This window comes from Arvicanthis niloticus, chromosome 1, assembly GCF_011762505.2.
Source record: "Arvicanthis niloticus isolate mArvNil1 chromosome 1, mArvNil1.pat.X, whole genome shotgun sequence".
Taxonomy (NCBI): domain Eukaryota; kingdom Metazoa; phylum Chordata; class Mammalia; order Rodentia; family Muridae; genus Arvicanthis; species Arvicanthis niloticus.
In genome coordinates, this window is record NC_047658.1 from 7,093,550 (window position 1) to 7,108,004 (window position 14,455).

Genomic DNA, 14,455 nt, shown 5'->3' on the forward strand with positions numbered 1-14,455 from the left:
AGACTGGCAAGTTCCATCTCCTGGACCCTCACGGTAGAACTGATTCCCACAAGTTGATCTCTAGCCTCCACAAGAGAGCCATAGACATAAAATAAAAAATAAATAAATAAATAAATGTAAGTAAATATTTTTAAATTAATCAAAATGGAAAATACAGGGGAAACGAAACCCATAAACTAATACACCCTTACATCTATGGTTTTATTAGGTCTTACTGAAAAAAATTTTAAATGCTTTCTTATCTTGAGGTTTTTGAGGGTTTTATTTGTTTATTTGGGTATTGGACACTAAATTTAGGGCTTTATACAGGACAGGAAAGCAGTACTAGGTAAGTCCCCAGCCCTGGGGAATTCTAGGCAAATGCTTTCCCCGGCTGAGCCCTTTGGGAGACTGAAATTACAGGTTTGTCCCAAACAGGCTTTCTCTGGTTCTTTTCATTGGCTTTTTCTTCTGTCTGGAAGATTCTCTTCTTTAAGCATCCTCCTGACTCCCAGTGTTCCTTTGGGTTTTTCTCAAACATTATGTTCTCTCAGAGACAAAGCATCCGACCTTGTGCCACTAAATCCTTTGCCAGATTCTTCTTTTCCTTTGCTGACTGTGGTTTTGTGTTTGCTGGCTGGTTTTGGTTTCATGAGACAGGGTCTCACTATGTAGCCCAGGCTGACCTTGAACTCTTGGCTTTGCTCATGGCCAGGGCCTTGATATTATTGGTATGTAAGTGCTCAGTACATATTTATAAAAGGGATGGCTGAATAAAGGGTAATTCCACCCTCTAGAGATTCACTTAAATGCTTCTTGCCTGTGCTCTGCACCTGCTCACTGCCAGGCACATAGCAGGCGTTTTGTTAACATGTGCAAACCATGGATGAAAGAAGGGCTGCTGTTCAGGTCTCTGCTTGCCTTCTTTTCTCCACCCCCCCACCATCCTCATCTCTCTCTTCATCTTATTTCCAGTTGAACTCAGGGACTCTGATGCACTAAAAGAATCTTTTACCACTGGATTTACAGGTTTATGTCACATGTCCATGGCTAGAAGAATGGTCTGAATAGTATATCTAAAAAAAAAAAATTTCTGAGGAGAACAGGGAAGAGTGGAAGGAGGGGACACTGCAGTTGGGGTGTAATGTATGAAAGAAGAATAAATAAATTAAAAAAAATTATTCCCCAAAACCAGAAAAATAAGTAAATTTAAAAAATATTTCTCATCCCTATGCGTGTGTGTGTGTGTATATGTATGTGAGTGTGGTGTCCTCAGAGTTCAGAAGAGGGCCTCTGAAAGAGCAGCAAGTGCCATTTTTCCAACCCCAGAAAATACCTTTTAAAACTAAGAGTATATATATCATCAGTGACTCTTAATGTCAATAAATATTCTTCAAGATTAGTTTTGGGGCTGCCTAAGAAACCATCCTGCTAGTTTACTCTAATTTGCTTAGCCACATTTTTCTTGTTGAGTTTCTATACTGTGGTACGTACTTATTTTGCTTTTAGAAACCATCATTCGCCCTGCGGCGGCGGTGGTGGCCCACGCCTTTAATCCCAGCACTTGGGAGCCAGAGGCAGGTGGATTTCTGAGTTCGAGGCCAGCCTGCTCTACAGAGTGAGTTCCAGGACAGCCAGGGCTACACAGAGAAACTCTGTCTCAAAAAACCAAAAATAAATAAATAAATAAAAATAGAAATCCAAGCAGCTAGATATTTGTGTAGCTAAATCCGAGCAGCTAGTAATTGCTTCCCTTGAGTATACTGCCACAGACGGATGGGCCAAAGGAAATTTGAATATGTTTGCTTGGGTTGGTGGGGTTTTGTTTTGGGAGTTTGTTTTGTTTTATTTTTTTGACAAAGTCTCATGTGGCCCGGGATCACGCTGCCTGGAACTCACTATGTAGCCAAAGATGACCTTAAACTGCTGATCTTTCTGCTCCCACATCCCCAGTGTTGGGAATACAGGTGTGACCACCATTGACACCTTGTACACAAAGCTGGTGTAGCAATTGGGCTGCAAGAGACAGCGGGTGCTCTACACTGTCTGTCTGTTTGCCCTTCCTTCCTTCCTTCCTTCCTTCCTTCCTTCCTTCCTTCCTTCCTTCCTTCCTTCCTTCCTTCCTCCCTTCCTAGTTTTTTTCAAGACAGGGTTTCTCTGTTTAGGTAGGGCTTTTCTGGAACTTGCTCTGTAGACCAGTTTGGCCTCAAACTCAGAGATTCACCTGTCTCTGACTCCCGAGTGCTGGAACTAAAGGTGTGCCCCACCATGCCTAGCTATGCCGAACACTTTTATCCCCTGGGAGTTTTATGCTAAAGTGAAATTATTGGTTTCTAGTTCACTCTGGAGACCTAAGTTGGGAGAATGCTAGTAGCTCATTCACTCACCAGCTGCCCTCTGCTGCCCCCCTATGGTCGGGGACACACATTGCAAGCTCGTATTTCTGCCCGCCTTCAAAGTGTTTCTGCCCGCCTTCACCAGTGTTTAAAACACTCTTGTTGTTTTTCCTCTTTCTTTATAGTTGTTTGTTTTGCCTGTGTATGACTGTGGAGCAGGGCGAGGAGGATGAAGAGAATGTTCTCTCCTTCCGCTCTGTGATTCCTGTGATTGAATTCAGGCCATCGAGCTTAGTAGCAAGAACCTTTACACGCTGAACTATTTCCCCAGCCCTCTTAATAGATTTTAAACTGAGGTCTGATTTCAAAGCCTATGCTGACTCAATAAATATAATACACTGAGCACTCGCTGTGAGCCAATCGCATTGAATAATGATAATGCCAACATTGACAGAGTATGCTATGCGGCAGGCCATGTAACATACACTCCCCCTTGAATTTTGCAGTAGGGTTCTCCTAGGAAGATGTAAAATTAACATCTGTCTCCACGCAGGGGTGGTGCGTGCCAACAGCCAATGGAATGACTCACGCACGTTTATTAGGGGTTATTTATGGGGCAGTGGAGAGCTACAAATGACTGCACCCCCTCCCAGGAACCCCTCCCCATCCTGTTCAGTTACTCCTCAGATGGTACAAACGAGGGCTTAGACCGCCACCTAGTGTTAGAACAGCAAACTTCAGGGCCTGGAACGACCAAACTCTAGGAAAATTTTGTTTACTTCTTGGTCCTTAAGAAAGGGTCCTGTAGGCGGTGGTGGAGCACGCATTTGATACCACTAGCACTTGGAAGCCAGAGGCAGGCAGATTTCTGAATTCGAGGCCAGCCTAGTCTACAGAGTGAGTTCCAGGACAGCCAGAGATACACAGAGAAACCCTGTCTCAAAAAAACAAAACAAACAAAAAAGAAAGGGTCCTGTTGGTGTCAGCCAAAGCTGTTTGAGCCTAGAAAGTTTGGCTTGTCTTGCTGCAGTTCTGTCATGGAGAACTGCTACGTGGTGGCTTGCAAGACAAGGTTATTCCAGCTAAGATTTTGAGGGCTGTTATCAGTGAAGTCCTCACAAAAATCCACATGCACTATTGACATTCCCATTCAAAAGGCATGCAAATAAAGGCACAGAGAAGGTGAGTAATCCCAAAACCACACAGGCAGTCTGACTCCAAACCACTTCTGCCCCTGCCCCAGGAGAAATAACATGAATAAAAATTTAAAACATAAAATAAAATGATGAGCACTAGAAAGTTCTGCGCTGTCAAATAATCCTACAAGGCCATAAAAAGAACATGTAGAGATGAAGATACAACTTATCTGGAGGGCGTTTGCCTGGAGCCTCCAAGTAAGAGGCCTGGGGCTGGGGCTCAGTGGTAGAGCCCCTGCCTAGAATCTCCCAGTGAGAGGCTGGGGGTGTGGCTCAGTGGTAGAGCTCCTGCCTAGAATCCCCCAGTGAGGGGCTGGGGGCGTGGCTCAATGGTAGAGCCCCTGCCTAGACTCCCCCAGTGAAGGCTGGGGGCGTGGCTCAGTGGTAGAGCCCCTGCCTAGAGTCCCCCAGTGAGGGAGGGGCTGGTACTCTGGCTAACCTGTGGAGCAAATGGACTGGGCTGGTTGAAAGAAGTCATTTTGTAAAGGTCAGTACCGCATAGCTCCATTCACAGTTTTGTAAGAAAAGGCAAATCTAACCTATACTGACAAAATTAGATTACTTGATGCTAGAGGCTGATGGGGGCTGGGGGTTGCTGCAGGGAAATCTGGGCGATAGAAATATTCTCTCACAAGCAAGGGCATGGGGCCACCTGAGTGTTATCCCAGCATCCAAGAAGTGGAGGCATGGGGATCATAAGTTCAAGTTCATCCTCAGCTATATTGTGAACTCGTGGCCAGCCTGAGCTACATGAGAAACAAAACGGTGAATCTCCCTATAGTCTCAGCCTAGAACATAATGATCCCCCTGCCTCCATCTCAGGAGTGCTGGGATTGCAGTCATAAGTCACCACACCCTGCTTCATTTTTTTCTATTTATATACACTAATCAATAGTATGGGACTCATCCCTCCATCCAGTGCTTCTATCCACGGCAGTTGCTCAAGTTGGTCATTTAGGTGCCGTGTTAGTGATCAGGTCAACTGTTGGAGTGTGGAGTGCAAGTGGGCCAATGCCCCTCACCTCTTTATGTCACAGCCTTGCAGGGAAGGCGGTCCAAGAGAGGAAGGGGAGTGTGAAATCTATACTGTTAGACCCTGAAATGTAACGGATGGTGTTTTGTCAGCTGCAGCTTCTTGCTTTTGAGGGGAGGAGATACAAATGCTGTTTCTGGATAAGAGTGGCCTGGCAGTTGTGAGCATGCACTGTTCTCGTAGAGGATTCCAGTTGTCTTTCCAGCATCTTGCGACTCCTGTAACTCCTGCTCAGGGGGAATTTGACTCCCTGTTCTGACCTCTGGCACCTGCTCACACAGTTGGCACTCACTCACACAGACAAACATAAAAATAAAGCAAATAAGCGTGGGCAGGGAGCAGGGAGAGGGGCAGGTGCTGGAGAGCTGGCTCAGTGGTTAAGAGCACTTACACACATAGACACATTCATAGGTGTATCTTTTTTCAATTACAAATCCTTCTTAATGTTACTATGGAGATGTAACTAGACAGTCTAATAAGTGTATGCATGCGTGCAAGTGCAGGAGTCCCTAGTGGCCAAAAGAGGGCACTGGATGCCCTAAAGTTTGAGTTACAGGAGGTTGTGAGCCATCATGTGAGTTCTGGGAACTGAACTCAGGTCATCTGTTCCATCTCTGGCCCTAATATTGAACATTTTTGACAAAGAAATCAGGCAAACAATCCTATTCACAATGGCCTCAAGAAAAAAAATAATAACCAGGAATAAATGTGTGAAAATTATTTACAAAGAAACCTTTGAAGACACTGAAGGAGGAAAACAATGGGGTGAGGAGGCGGAGGGACGTCCGAGTGCACGGATTGGCCCATTGCGGAAATGCAGAAAATGCACATATTACAGAAGGTAATCTACAGACTCAGTGCAATCCCCATAAAAATTCCCGTGATATTCTTCATGGAGATAAAGAAAGAAATAACAATCCTGCACTGAAGAGTTGGCTCAGTGGTTAAGAGAATTGCTGCTCCTCCAGAGGCCCTAGGTTCGAGTCCCAGCACCCACTTGGCACTTTCAAACTGTCTATGAGTCAAGTTCCAGGGGATCTGCTTGTATGTGGTACACAGACATACATGCAGGCCAAACCCTCATACACAGAAGATAAAAAACAAATCTTTTTAAAGAGGCTCCCAAACCACCAAACAATGAAACCACAAACAAATGTACTATCATATGAGATTTTAATCATAAAAGAAAGCCGGGCATGAGATTCCTGTGGGAACTCTTTTATCTTTCCAGTTTTCTGTGAGAACCATTCCCCAAGTTAAAGCTTATTTTTAAAAATGAAAGGAAAGCACAATAGAGATGGTAACGCAGCCATGTTCACTTCGGCGAGCAGGAAAAACAGGTCACACACTCTCCTGAGGCTCTCGATAACATTTCCATGCTCAGCGATTCCTTCCAAAACCTCAGGGTCTCCCGTGCAGGACACATAGACCAGATATGGCAGCGTGACCTCCTGGGTGTGGGTCTCCCTCTCACCAGGCTGTGGTCCCATAGCTGGCTTTTCTGTGAGTCACCTGGAGCACAAGCCTGTTCTGTATGAGACTCTGGAGTGACAGGCTGGGCTAAACATGGAAGCGTCCCTTCTGGTTTCCTTATTCAGATACCCAGCAGTATGCACTGGGCTCCTAACTACGCAACAGTGACCAGGGATGGGGAAGCAACAGAATCCAAGAAATCCTTGTGGTTCCTGGAGTTCCCACTCTAAAGCTGACATAGAACAGATAAGAATATGTGTACATGGTAAGCATGTATGTGTCCTGAGACAGGTATGGTGGTGTGGTGCGTGGCCTGTCACACCAGTGCTTGATTGTGGTTACCTTGGGATACACAGTGAGACCCTGTATCCGCAAACTGAAATAATACAAAACAAAAATAAATAAAAAAGGCAGATAGTGGGCTGGAGAGAGGACCCAGGTTCAGTTCCCAGCACCCACGGACGGGGTGGTTCACAACAATCTGTACCTCCAGTCCCAGGGGAATCTGACACCCTTTCCTGGCCTCCATGAGCACCAGGCAGGTTCATACTGCACATGTAAGATATATATGTAAGAAAATGCGTAGATAGACATGTAAGAAAAACACTCGTACACATAAAATAAAAATAAATAAAAACTTAACAACAAAAAAGGGCAGCCAGGAATAATGGCATATGCTTGTAATTCTATCACGGGAGAGGCTGGGACAAGAAGGTCACTAGATCAAGGCCAGCCTGTGGGGAAGGTAGCAAATATGTCACTTGTCGTGACAAAAGAAAAAAAAAATGGAAATTGGAGGTTTGTCAGTGATTTGGTCTAGGAGAAGAAACAGGATTTGGCATTGAAAAGAAGGAAGTAAAACAAGGAGAGGGGAGGGGAGAAGGGAGAAGAGAGGAGAAAAATTCAGTTTGGGGATGAGCTTTTAATTCTGTTCGAGGCTGCCTCCCACAGGCTCCTCCTCTACATACAGATGAAGAAACAGGTTCACGGAGGACCATGACTTGCAGTCGTTGTCACACAGGAAGTGGTGCTGCCTGCTTGCCCTCTGTGGACTCTCCCTGCCAGGCAGGTCCACAGCCTGCACAGTGGCATCCTGTGGTCCCTCACCCTGTGGGGTCCCTCATCCTGTGGTCTCCCTCATCCTGTGATACCTTATTCTGTGATACCTTATTCTGTGGTACCTCATCCTGTGGTCTCTCACCCTGTGGTCCCTCACCCTGTGGTCCCTCATCCTGTGGTTCCTCTTCCTGTGGTTCTCTCACCCTGTGGTCCCTCATCCTGTGGTCCCTCATCCCGTGATACCTTATTCTGTGGTCCCTCACCCTGTGGTCCCTCATCCTGTGGTCCCTCACCCTGTGGTCCCTCACCCTGTGGTCCCTCATCCTGTGGTTCCCTCATCCTGTGGTCCCTCACCCTGTGGTACCTCATCAGTTCTGTGGGTCCACAGGCTTGAGTTGGCCCTCCTCAACATGACTTCGCCAGTCAGCATTCTATTCTTATGCATCATTTGGGTTGGGTGACCTGGTTTCTCTTTCTGATTCATCGCTGTCCCTGACATGGCCAAGTCAGAGCTTGGCATGTGATAACCTTCCTAGGGCCTCTGCTGTTCTGGGTTACTTTAGGCCCTGTCCTCCTTAGCACTGATAGGAGACTGAGAGACACCCATCCCAGAGTAACAATGACCTAGAATGTGTGGAGCTGGGGAGAGGAAACACCAAGGACCCCAGGAGGATTAGATGGAGTGATAGACTCAAGTGGAAACAAAATGCCACTGGTCACCATCACAGAATCCTGAGCCCAGGAAGGACACAATGACTGGTGAATAAGGTAGACAGTGATGGCTTTGGGGGCTGTAGTAGATGAAGCCCCAGAGACCTGGATCACAACAGGACTTATCGGGGAAGGCTATGAGGAGGGAACAATGGGAAGGAAACATAGGTATAAAAGGTGTCAGCCCCAAGTCAGGCACGGGAGTGAACGCCTGGAATCCTAGCAACTGGGAGGTGAAGGGAAGACATCCTCAGACACACAGGGAGTCGAAGGCCGGGCTGGACTACATGAAGACCTGTCTACAGTAGAGGAGGCAGGGAGCTTCCAACCTGGAGGCGCTGCAGAGAGTGAATCAGAAAGGTCAGCATGGGCAATGGTTTTGCACAGGTAAAGTACGTGATGAGTTCCAGAAACTTCCACAAAGTCCATGAGCCTTGGATTTAGTGACAGGCAAGTGAGACTTAGACCTGAGGAGGCTGAAAAACGCAGTAATCGGCACAATGGGAGAACAGCTGTGAGGTGACCCAAGGGGCCAAGAGTCTGCTGGGGTCAGGCATCGCATGGCTCCATCTGAAGTCTTCCTGGTAGCCTAGAAGGCTCCAGTAAGCTGCTCTGTCCTCTTCCCTTTCCCCTTCATTGTTTTTCTGTGACAGCCACAGCAGCTGCCTTAGCCAATGGGGAAAGTGCAGCTCTGCCTCAGGGCCTTTGCTCTGGTTGAGCTCTGGGACGCCTTTCCTGTGTCACCTGTGTCAAGTGTCAGCTGTCTCCTGGCAAAACTGTCACTGTTCTTCCTTCTTTATCCCTGAGCCCTTCTCCCTGTAAGCATGTTGCCATTCAAGTTCTCGATTCCACATCCACACTACAAGGAGAGAGGTCTTGGTCTAGCCCAGCCCATAATAGTTGCTCAACAAATCATGGTAGGATATGTAAAAGGAAGAAGAAGAGAGGTACCTTGAGGGGAGAGCGTAGCATATCTGTGTCAGCTTTGCTCTACCCTCTCCTCCTGGAGAAGATGGTGCAGGCTGGGAAGTAGAGGCATAAAGGGACACTGAACAGCACACTGTGGGCTATCAGCACAGACGCCAGGCAAGGGACTAGATGCAAAGGCAGAGAGAACGAGGAGTAACTTGCTGGCAAGCCTGGTTGGTCGGTCGGTCGTGAAGGCTGTACCCACCTTGCTGATCTCAGCAGGACACCCTTCAGGAGGGGACAAAGGGACAGATGGCCTGAGTGGAAGTTTGTGTCAAGGGAGCCACAGCTGTAAGCCTCTTTATTCTGAGGCTTTTGAGTCCTTGGCCCTGTCAGAGTGATGCCGGAGGGCGTGGCTATGCTGGCAGTCAGCCCTGCTGGTGCCCACATACCTGCCCTCCCTCTCCAGCCAGCCCGGGCTCCCACCTCTCCAGGAGGCAAGAACCGTCTGGCCTCTCTCAAGGCTGTACCCTCAGGCTTCTGGATGGTGAGGGAGTGGGATCCTGCCCTGACTCTCTCCCCAGGCCAAGGTACTGCCTGGTCACAGCAGCAAAGTGTCTTCATGAGGGACACCCCGGTCTTAGTGGTACATCATCCGGCCAAGCAGAGGTCTAACCACCCAGACGTCATCCACAATCTTCCCATCCTGTGAAGGTCAGAAGTGGGAAGCAGTGAGAAAGGAAAGCCTGGCCTGTGGGGCCAGCAGGCCCAATTCAAATCCCATTGCTGCCTCTGAGGGTGGATGACCTTGGATGAGTTCTCACATCTCTCTGGGCCTCAGTTTTCCTTATTTGAAAAGTGCAGATGAGGACCCTGTGTGGAGGGTCACACCTTTCATTCTAGTACTCAGGAGGCAGGGGCAGGTGGCTCTCTTGTGAGTTTGAAGCTAGTCTGTGCTACAGAGAAAGTTCCAGGATAGCCAGGGCTACATAGAGAGACCCTGTCTCAGACCTACCACTTCCCCCCCACCCCCGCCTCCAACAAAAGAGAAAAGAAAAGCCAAGACAAAGCCAGGAGTCGTGGTGTCCGTGGTATATATAGTACAAGCACATACCTGTAATGCCTGCCAGCACTTAGGGCTCAGCCTGGGCTTTGTAAGAATATGAATCTTAACTTCCCGCCCGAGACAGTAATAACCTGCTATTTCTAAGGGATGGGTTTTTTTTGTTTGATTGGTTGGTTTTGGTTTTAGTTTTAAGACAGAGTTTCACGTACTATGGCTGCCCTTGAATTCAGTATGTACCCCAGATGACTTGGGATACCCCCTCTACTTGCTTAGGCGTTGGGCTTACGGGTGCGAGCCCCCATTTATGTGTTGCTGAGGAGCGAGTCGGGAACACCATGTTTGATGGGCAATCGCCCGACACATGGAGAGGCACACTGCCTCATCCGGAATGTGCCCTCAAGAGCCTGCACTCCAGCGCACTCAGCATCTGTCCTGCCTTATGCTCATGACCTTCTGCTCAGCTGCCTTGTTATGTAGATTAGAGGAACAGTGAGCTAGCTTTGGGGCCACTGTGACCACAGAGACAAGGGTAACGGAAACCTGCAAGCACGTATGTGCACACACGCTGCTCAGAAATGATGATTGCATGTGTCGAGAGTGTGGTCTGTGGGTCAGATTACAGCTCTGCTGTCTGGAACCTGTGTGACCCTGGGAAAAATCACTCCCCTCTCTGTTTCATCTATGAAACAGAAAGAAACCCGTCCCTGTGGGGATCACACTGAGGGTAAACGGCTTACACAGTACAAGGCAACCCAACCCGTGCCTGGAGCACACACAGTAGTGTTACTAAACTCTAACTTTTATTTTATTTTGTTGTTTTTGAGACAATGTCTAGCTGTGAAGTCCAGGCTGATCTTGAATTTATATTCTGATCCTCCTGCCTTGTAAGTAAGTACACTACCACACCTAGCTTGGTCCTAGCTTGCTATAATAATAATAATAATGATAATAATAATAACAACAACAATAAGCACAGTGAGGAGCTGGAGAAAGGTTCTGTACATAAAGATCTTTCTGGTCAAGCACAAGGGCCTGAGTTCAGATCCCCAGCGCCACACAAAAGCCAGGCTTGGGACTAGAGAGGTGGCTCAAGGGTTAGGAGCATTTGCTCCGTCATCATGAAGTTTAGATTTGGGGTCTCAGCACCCAAGTGAAAAGCCTGTTTTCCTGTGAGTGTCTGTAATGTGGTCTCCAAGAGAGACAGGAGGACACTGGGGACACTGGGGTTTGCTGACTGGCAGCTTAGCCTCATGTTCGGCAAGAGTGACAGAGAGAATCAATCAAGTACCCTCTTTTGGTCTCCATATGCACAGAGACATACACACAAACTGGACTGTTATTCTTCGGGTCCACGGTACATGCATCTGCCTCACTCCCATGAGCCAGCTGATCTTTCTCTTGCTTCAAAGTGACAAACACTTATCTGGCTTCCTTTTTTTTCCCCCCGTTTTTCGAGACAGGGTTTCTCTGTATAGCCTTGGCTGTCCTGGAACTCACTCTGTAGACCAGGCTGGCCTCGAACTCAGAAATCCGCCTGCCTCTGCTTATCTGGCTTTCTACTGCCAGGTTCTGTTCTCTGTCCTTTATGGCTGTTGTTACATGACCATGTCACCCTGTGTATTAGAAGCCATGGTTGACCCCGTTTCACAGATATGAACACTGAAGAACAAGCACAGGCAGGATTTGAACCCAGGCTTCCAATTTTAAAGTGAATTTTTTTTTCTTTTGAACTCATGGTCACCCTATGTAGCCAAGCTGGCCTTGAAGTCTAGGCCCTATGGCCTCAACCTCCTGACTCTTTATTTTGTTTGTTGTGTTGTTCTTTTTCAGACCTAGGGCCTCACACATGTTAGGCATGCTCTCAGCCCTCACTGGGGGATTCTAGGCAGGGCTCTACCACTGAGCCACGCCCCCAGCCCCTCACTGGGGGATTCTAGGCAGGGGCTCTACCACTGAGCCACACCTCCAGCCCCTCACTGGGGGATTCTAGGCAGGGGCTCTACCACTGAGCCACGCCCCCAGTCCCTTACTGGGGGATTCTACCCAGGGGCTCTACCACTGAGCCACGCCCCCAGCTCCTCACTGGGGGATTCTAGGCAGGGGCTCTACCACTGAGCCACACCCCCAGCCCCTCACTGGGGGATTCTAGGCAGGGGCTCTACCACTGAGCCATGCCCCCAGCCCCTCACTGGGGGATTCTAGGCAGGGACTCTACCCCTGAGCCACGCCCCCAGCTCCTCACTGGGGGATTCTAGGCAGGGGCTCTACCACTGAGCCACGCCCCCAGTCCCTCACTGGGGGATTCTAGGCAGGGGCTCTACCCCTGAGCCACGCCCCCAGCCCCTCACTGGGGGATTCTAGGCAGGGACTCTACCCCTGAGCCACGCCCCCAGCTCCTCACTGGGGGATTCTAGGCAGGGGCTCTACCACTGAGCCACGCCCCCAGTCCCTCACTGGGGGATTCTAGGCAGGGGCTCTACCACTGAGCCACGCCCCCAGCCCCTCACTGGGGGATTCTAGGCAGGGGCTCTACCACTGAGCCACGCCCCCAGCCCCTCACTGGGGGATTCTAGGCAGGGGCTCTACCACTGAGCCACACCTCCAGCCCCTCACTGGGGGATTCTAGGCAGGGGCTCTACCACTGAGCCACGCCCCCAGTCCCTGACTGGGGGATTCTACCCAGGGGCTCTACCACTGAGCCACGCCCCCAGCTCCTCACTGGGGGATTCTAGGCAGGGGCTCTACCACTGAGCCACACCCCCAGCCCCTCACTGGGGGATTCTAGACAGGGGCTCTACCACTGAGCCATGCCCCCAGACCCTCACTGGGGGATTCTAGGCAGGGACTCTACCCCTGAGCCACGCCCCCAGCTCCTCACTGGGGGATTCTAGGCAGGGGCTCTACCACTGAGCCACGCCCCCAGTCCCTCACTGGGGGATTCTAGGCAGGGGCTCTACCCCTGAGCCACGCCCCCAGCCCCTCACTGGGGGATTCTAGGCAGGGACTCTACCCCTGAGCCACGCCCCCAGCTCCTCACTGGGGGATTCTAGGCAGGGGCTCTACCACTGAGCCACGCCCCCAGTCCCTCACTGGGGGATTCTAGGCAGGGGCTCTACCCCTGAGCTATGACCCTAGTTCCTCCACCTCAGTTTCTCAAGTGATGGGGATTTAGCTATGCACCACCACACCATTTTTTGTTTGTTTTGTTTCTCTGCTTAATCCTGGCTCTCATGGACCTTGCTTTGTAGACCAGGCTGACTCACAGATCTGCGTGCCTTTGCCTCTCAAGTTCTGGGATTAAAGGTCATGCTCTCATGACCAGCATGATGTACTTTCGAGTCCAAGATTTTGACCACTCAGTTCCCACATACCCTGAACTAAGCTGTGCAGTTTGTAACCCCGTAAGCCCTCAACAGACCTGGTCATCAGACACCTGCTGGATGTGCAAGTGGGTACCATTGAGGATGTGCAACCGAGTGTAGCCATACTCCTTCACACGCACGGCGCTCCACGGTCTGGGCTTCCTGACAAAGGGAGTCAGCAGCTCTTCACAGCCCTGTGGAAGACAGATAGTCAGACAAATGCGGGACACACAGCAAAAAGAACACATTTCAGGCCAGGCCCCTGTGACCTCTAAGAAAATGCCGGTTACAACACGGCTGCAAACCTTCAATCCCAGAAGTTGGGAGGTTGTTACAAGAGGATCACCAAGTTCAAGGCCAGCTTGGTCTACACAGTCAGGTCCTGACCAACCTGAGTTACAGAGTGAGACCCTGTCTTGAAAATAAACTGGGAACTGATAAGAGGGCCCAGCAGATAAAGGTACTTACTTCCAAGCCTAACAACACAAGTTTGCTCCCCAGAAGCCAAATGGTGAAAGTACAGAACCATTCTAGCATGGTGTCCTCTGATGTCCACGTACCAACCCCGGCATGTGTGTCCACGTACCAACCCTGGCACATGTGCACCCACACACAAAAATAAACAAATAAGTGAAAAAACAGAGACCTGGGCTGGAGAGATGGCTCAGCCATTAAAGGCTAGGCTCACAACCAAAAATATAAGAGTTTGGTTCCCAGCACCCACAGTTGTCTCTCCAGCCACAAACAAACAAAAAACCCAACCAAACAAACAAAGAAACAAACACAATAAAACAAAGAAAAAAGAAAAAAAGAAAAAGAAAGGAAGGAAGGAAGAAGGAAAGAAAGAAAGAAAACAGAGACAAAAAAAAAAAATCCCTGGGCAGGGATTGTAGCTCAGTTGATAAAATGCTCATCCAGCAAGCACAGCACCCTAAGTTCAACCCCAGCACAACACAAAACCCTGCACGGTAACACATGTCTTTCAATAGCAACCCCTCAGAGGTGGAGGCAGAAGGATCAGAAGTTCAAAGTCAGGGGCTTGTGGTTAAGAGGACCTGGGCTTTGTTTCCAACACACACACACACACACACACACACACACACACACACACACACACACACACACGGCAGCTCACAGCAGTCTATAACTCCAGTTTTAGAGGTTCCAATACCCTATTCTGAACTCCTCAAGTGTTGAATGCTCAGGGCATGCATACACACACATAGGCAAAACACCCACACATATAAAATAAAATGATAAATAAAACTTTAATTAAGAATCTCAAGTCAAAAGTGTCAATTTGAACTATATAGTAACTAGACATCAAGTTT

General features: G+C 48.9%; 1 protein-coding gene across 2 annotated transcripts in view; it reads right to left on the reverse strand.

The window, feature by feature from the left end:
• Positions 1–5,741: 5,741 nt before the first annotated feature.
• Positions 5,742–14,455, reverse strand: part of Acp7 (acid phosphatase 7, tartrate resistant (putative)) — a 28,224-nt gene continuing 19,510 nt past the window's right edge. Inside the window, exons 12-13 of one of the 2 annotated variants that reach the window (XM_034512383.2) lie at positions 13,181–13,318; positions 5,742–9,402 (exon numbers count right to left, since the gene is read on the reverse strand). In XM_034512383.2, the coding sequence (XP_034368274.1) occupies positions 9,337–9,402; positions 13,181–13,318 (204 nt within the window). In that variant the 3' untranslated portion in view covers positions 5,742–9,336. Of the gene's footprint in view, positions 9,403–13,180; positions 13,319–14,455 lie in introns of those variants that run through there. The other variant, XM_076930744.1, reaches the window with a different exon arrangement.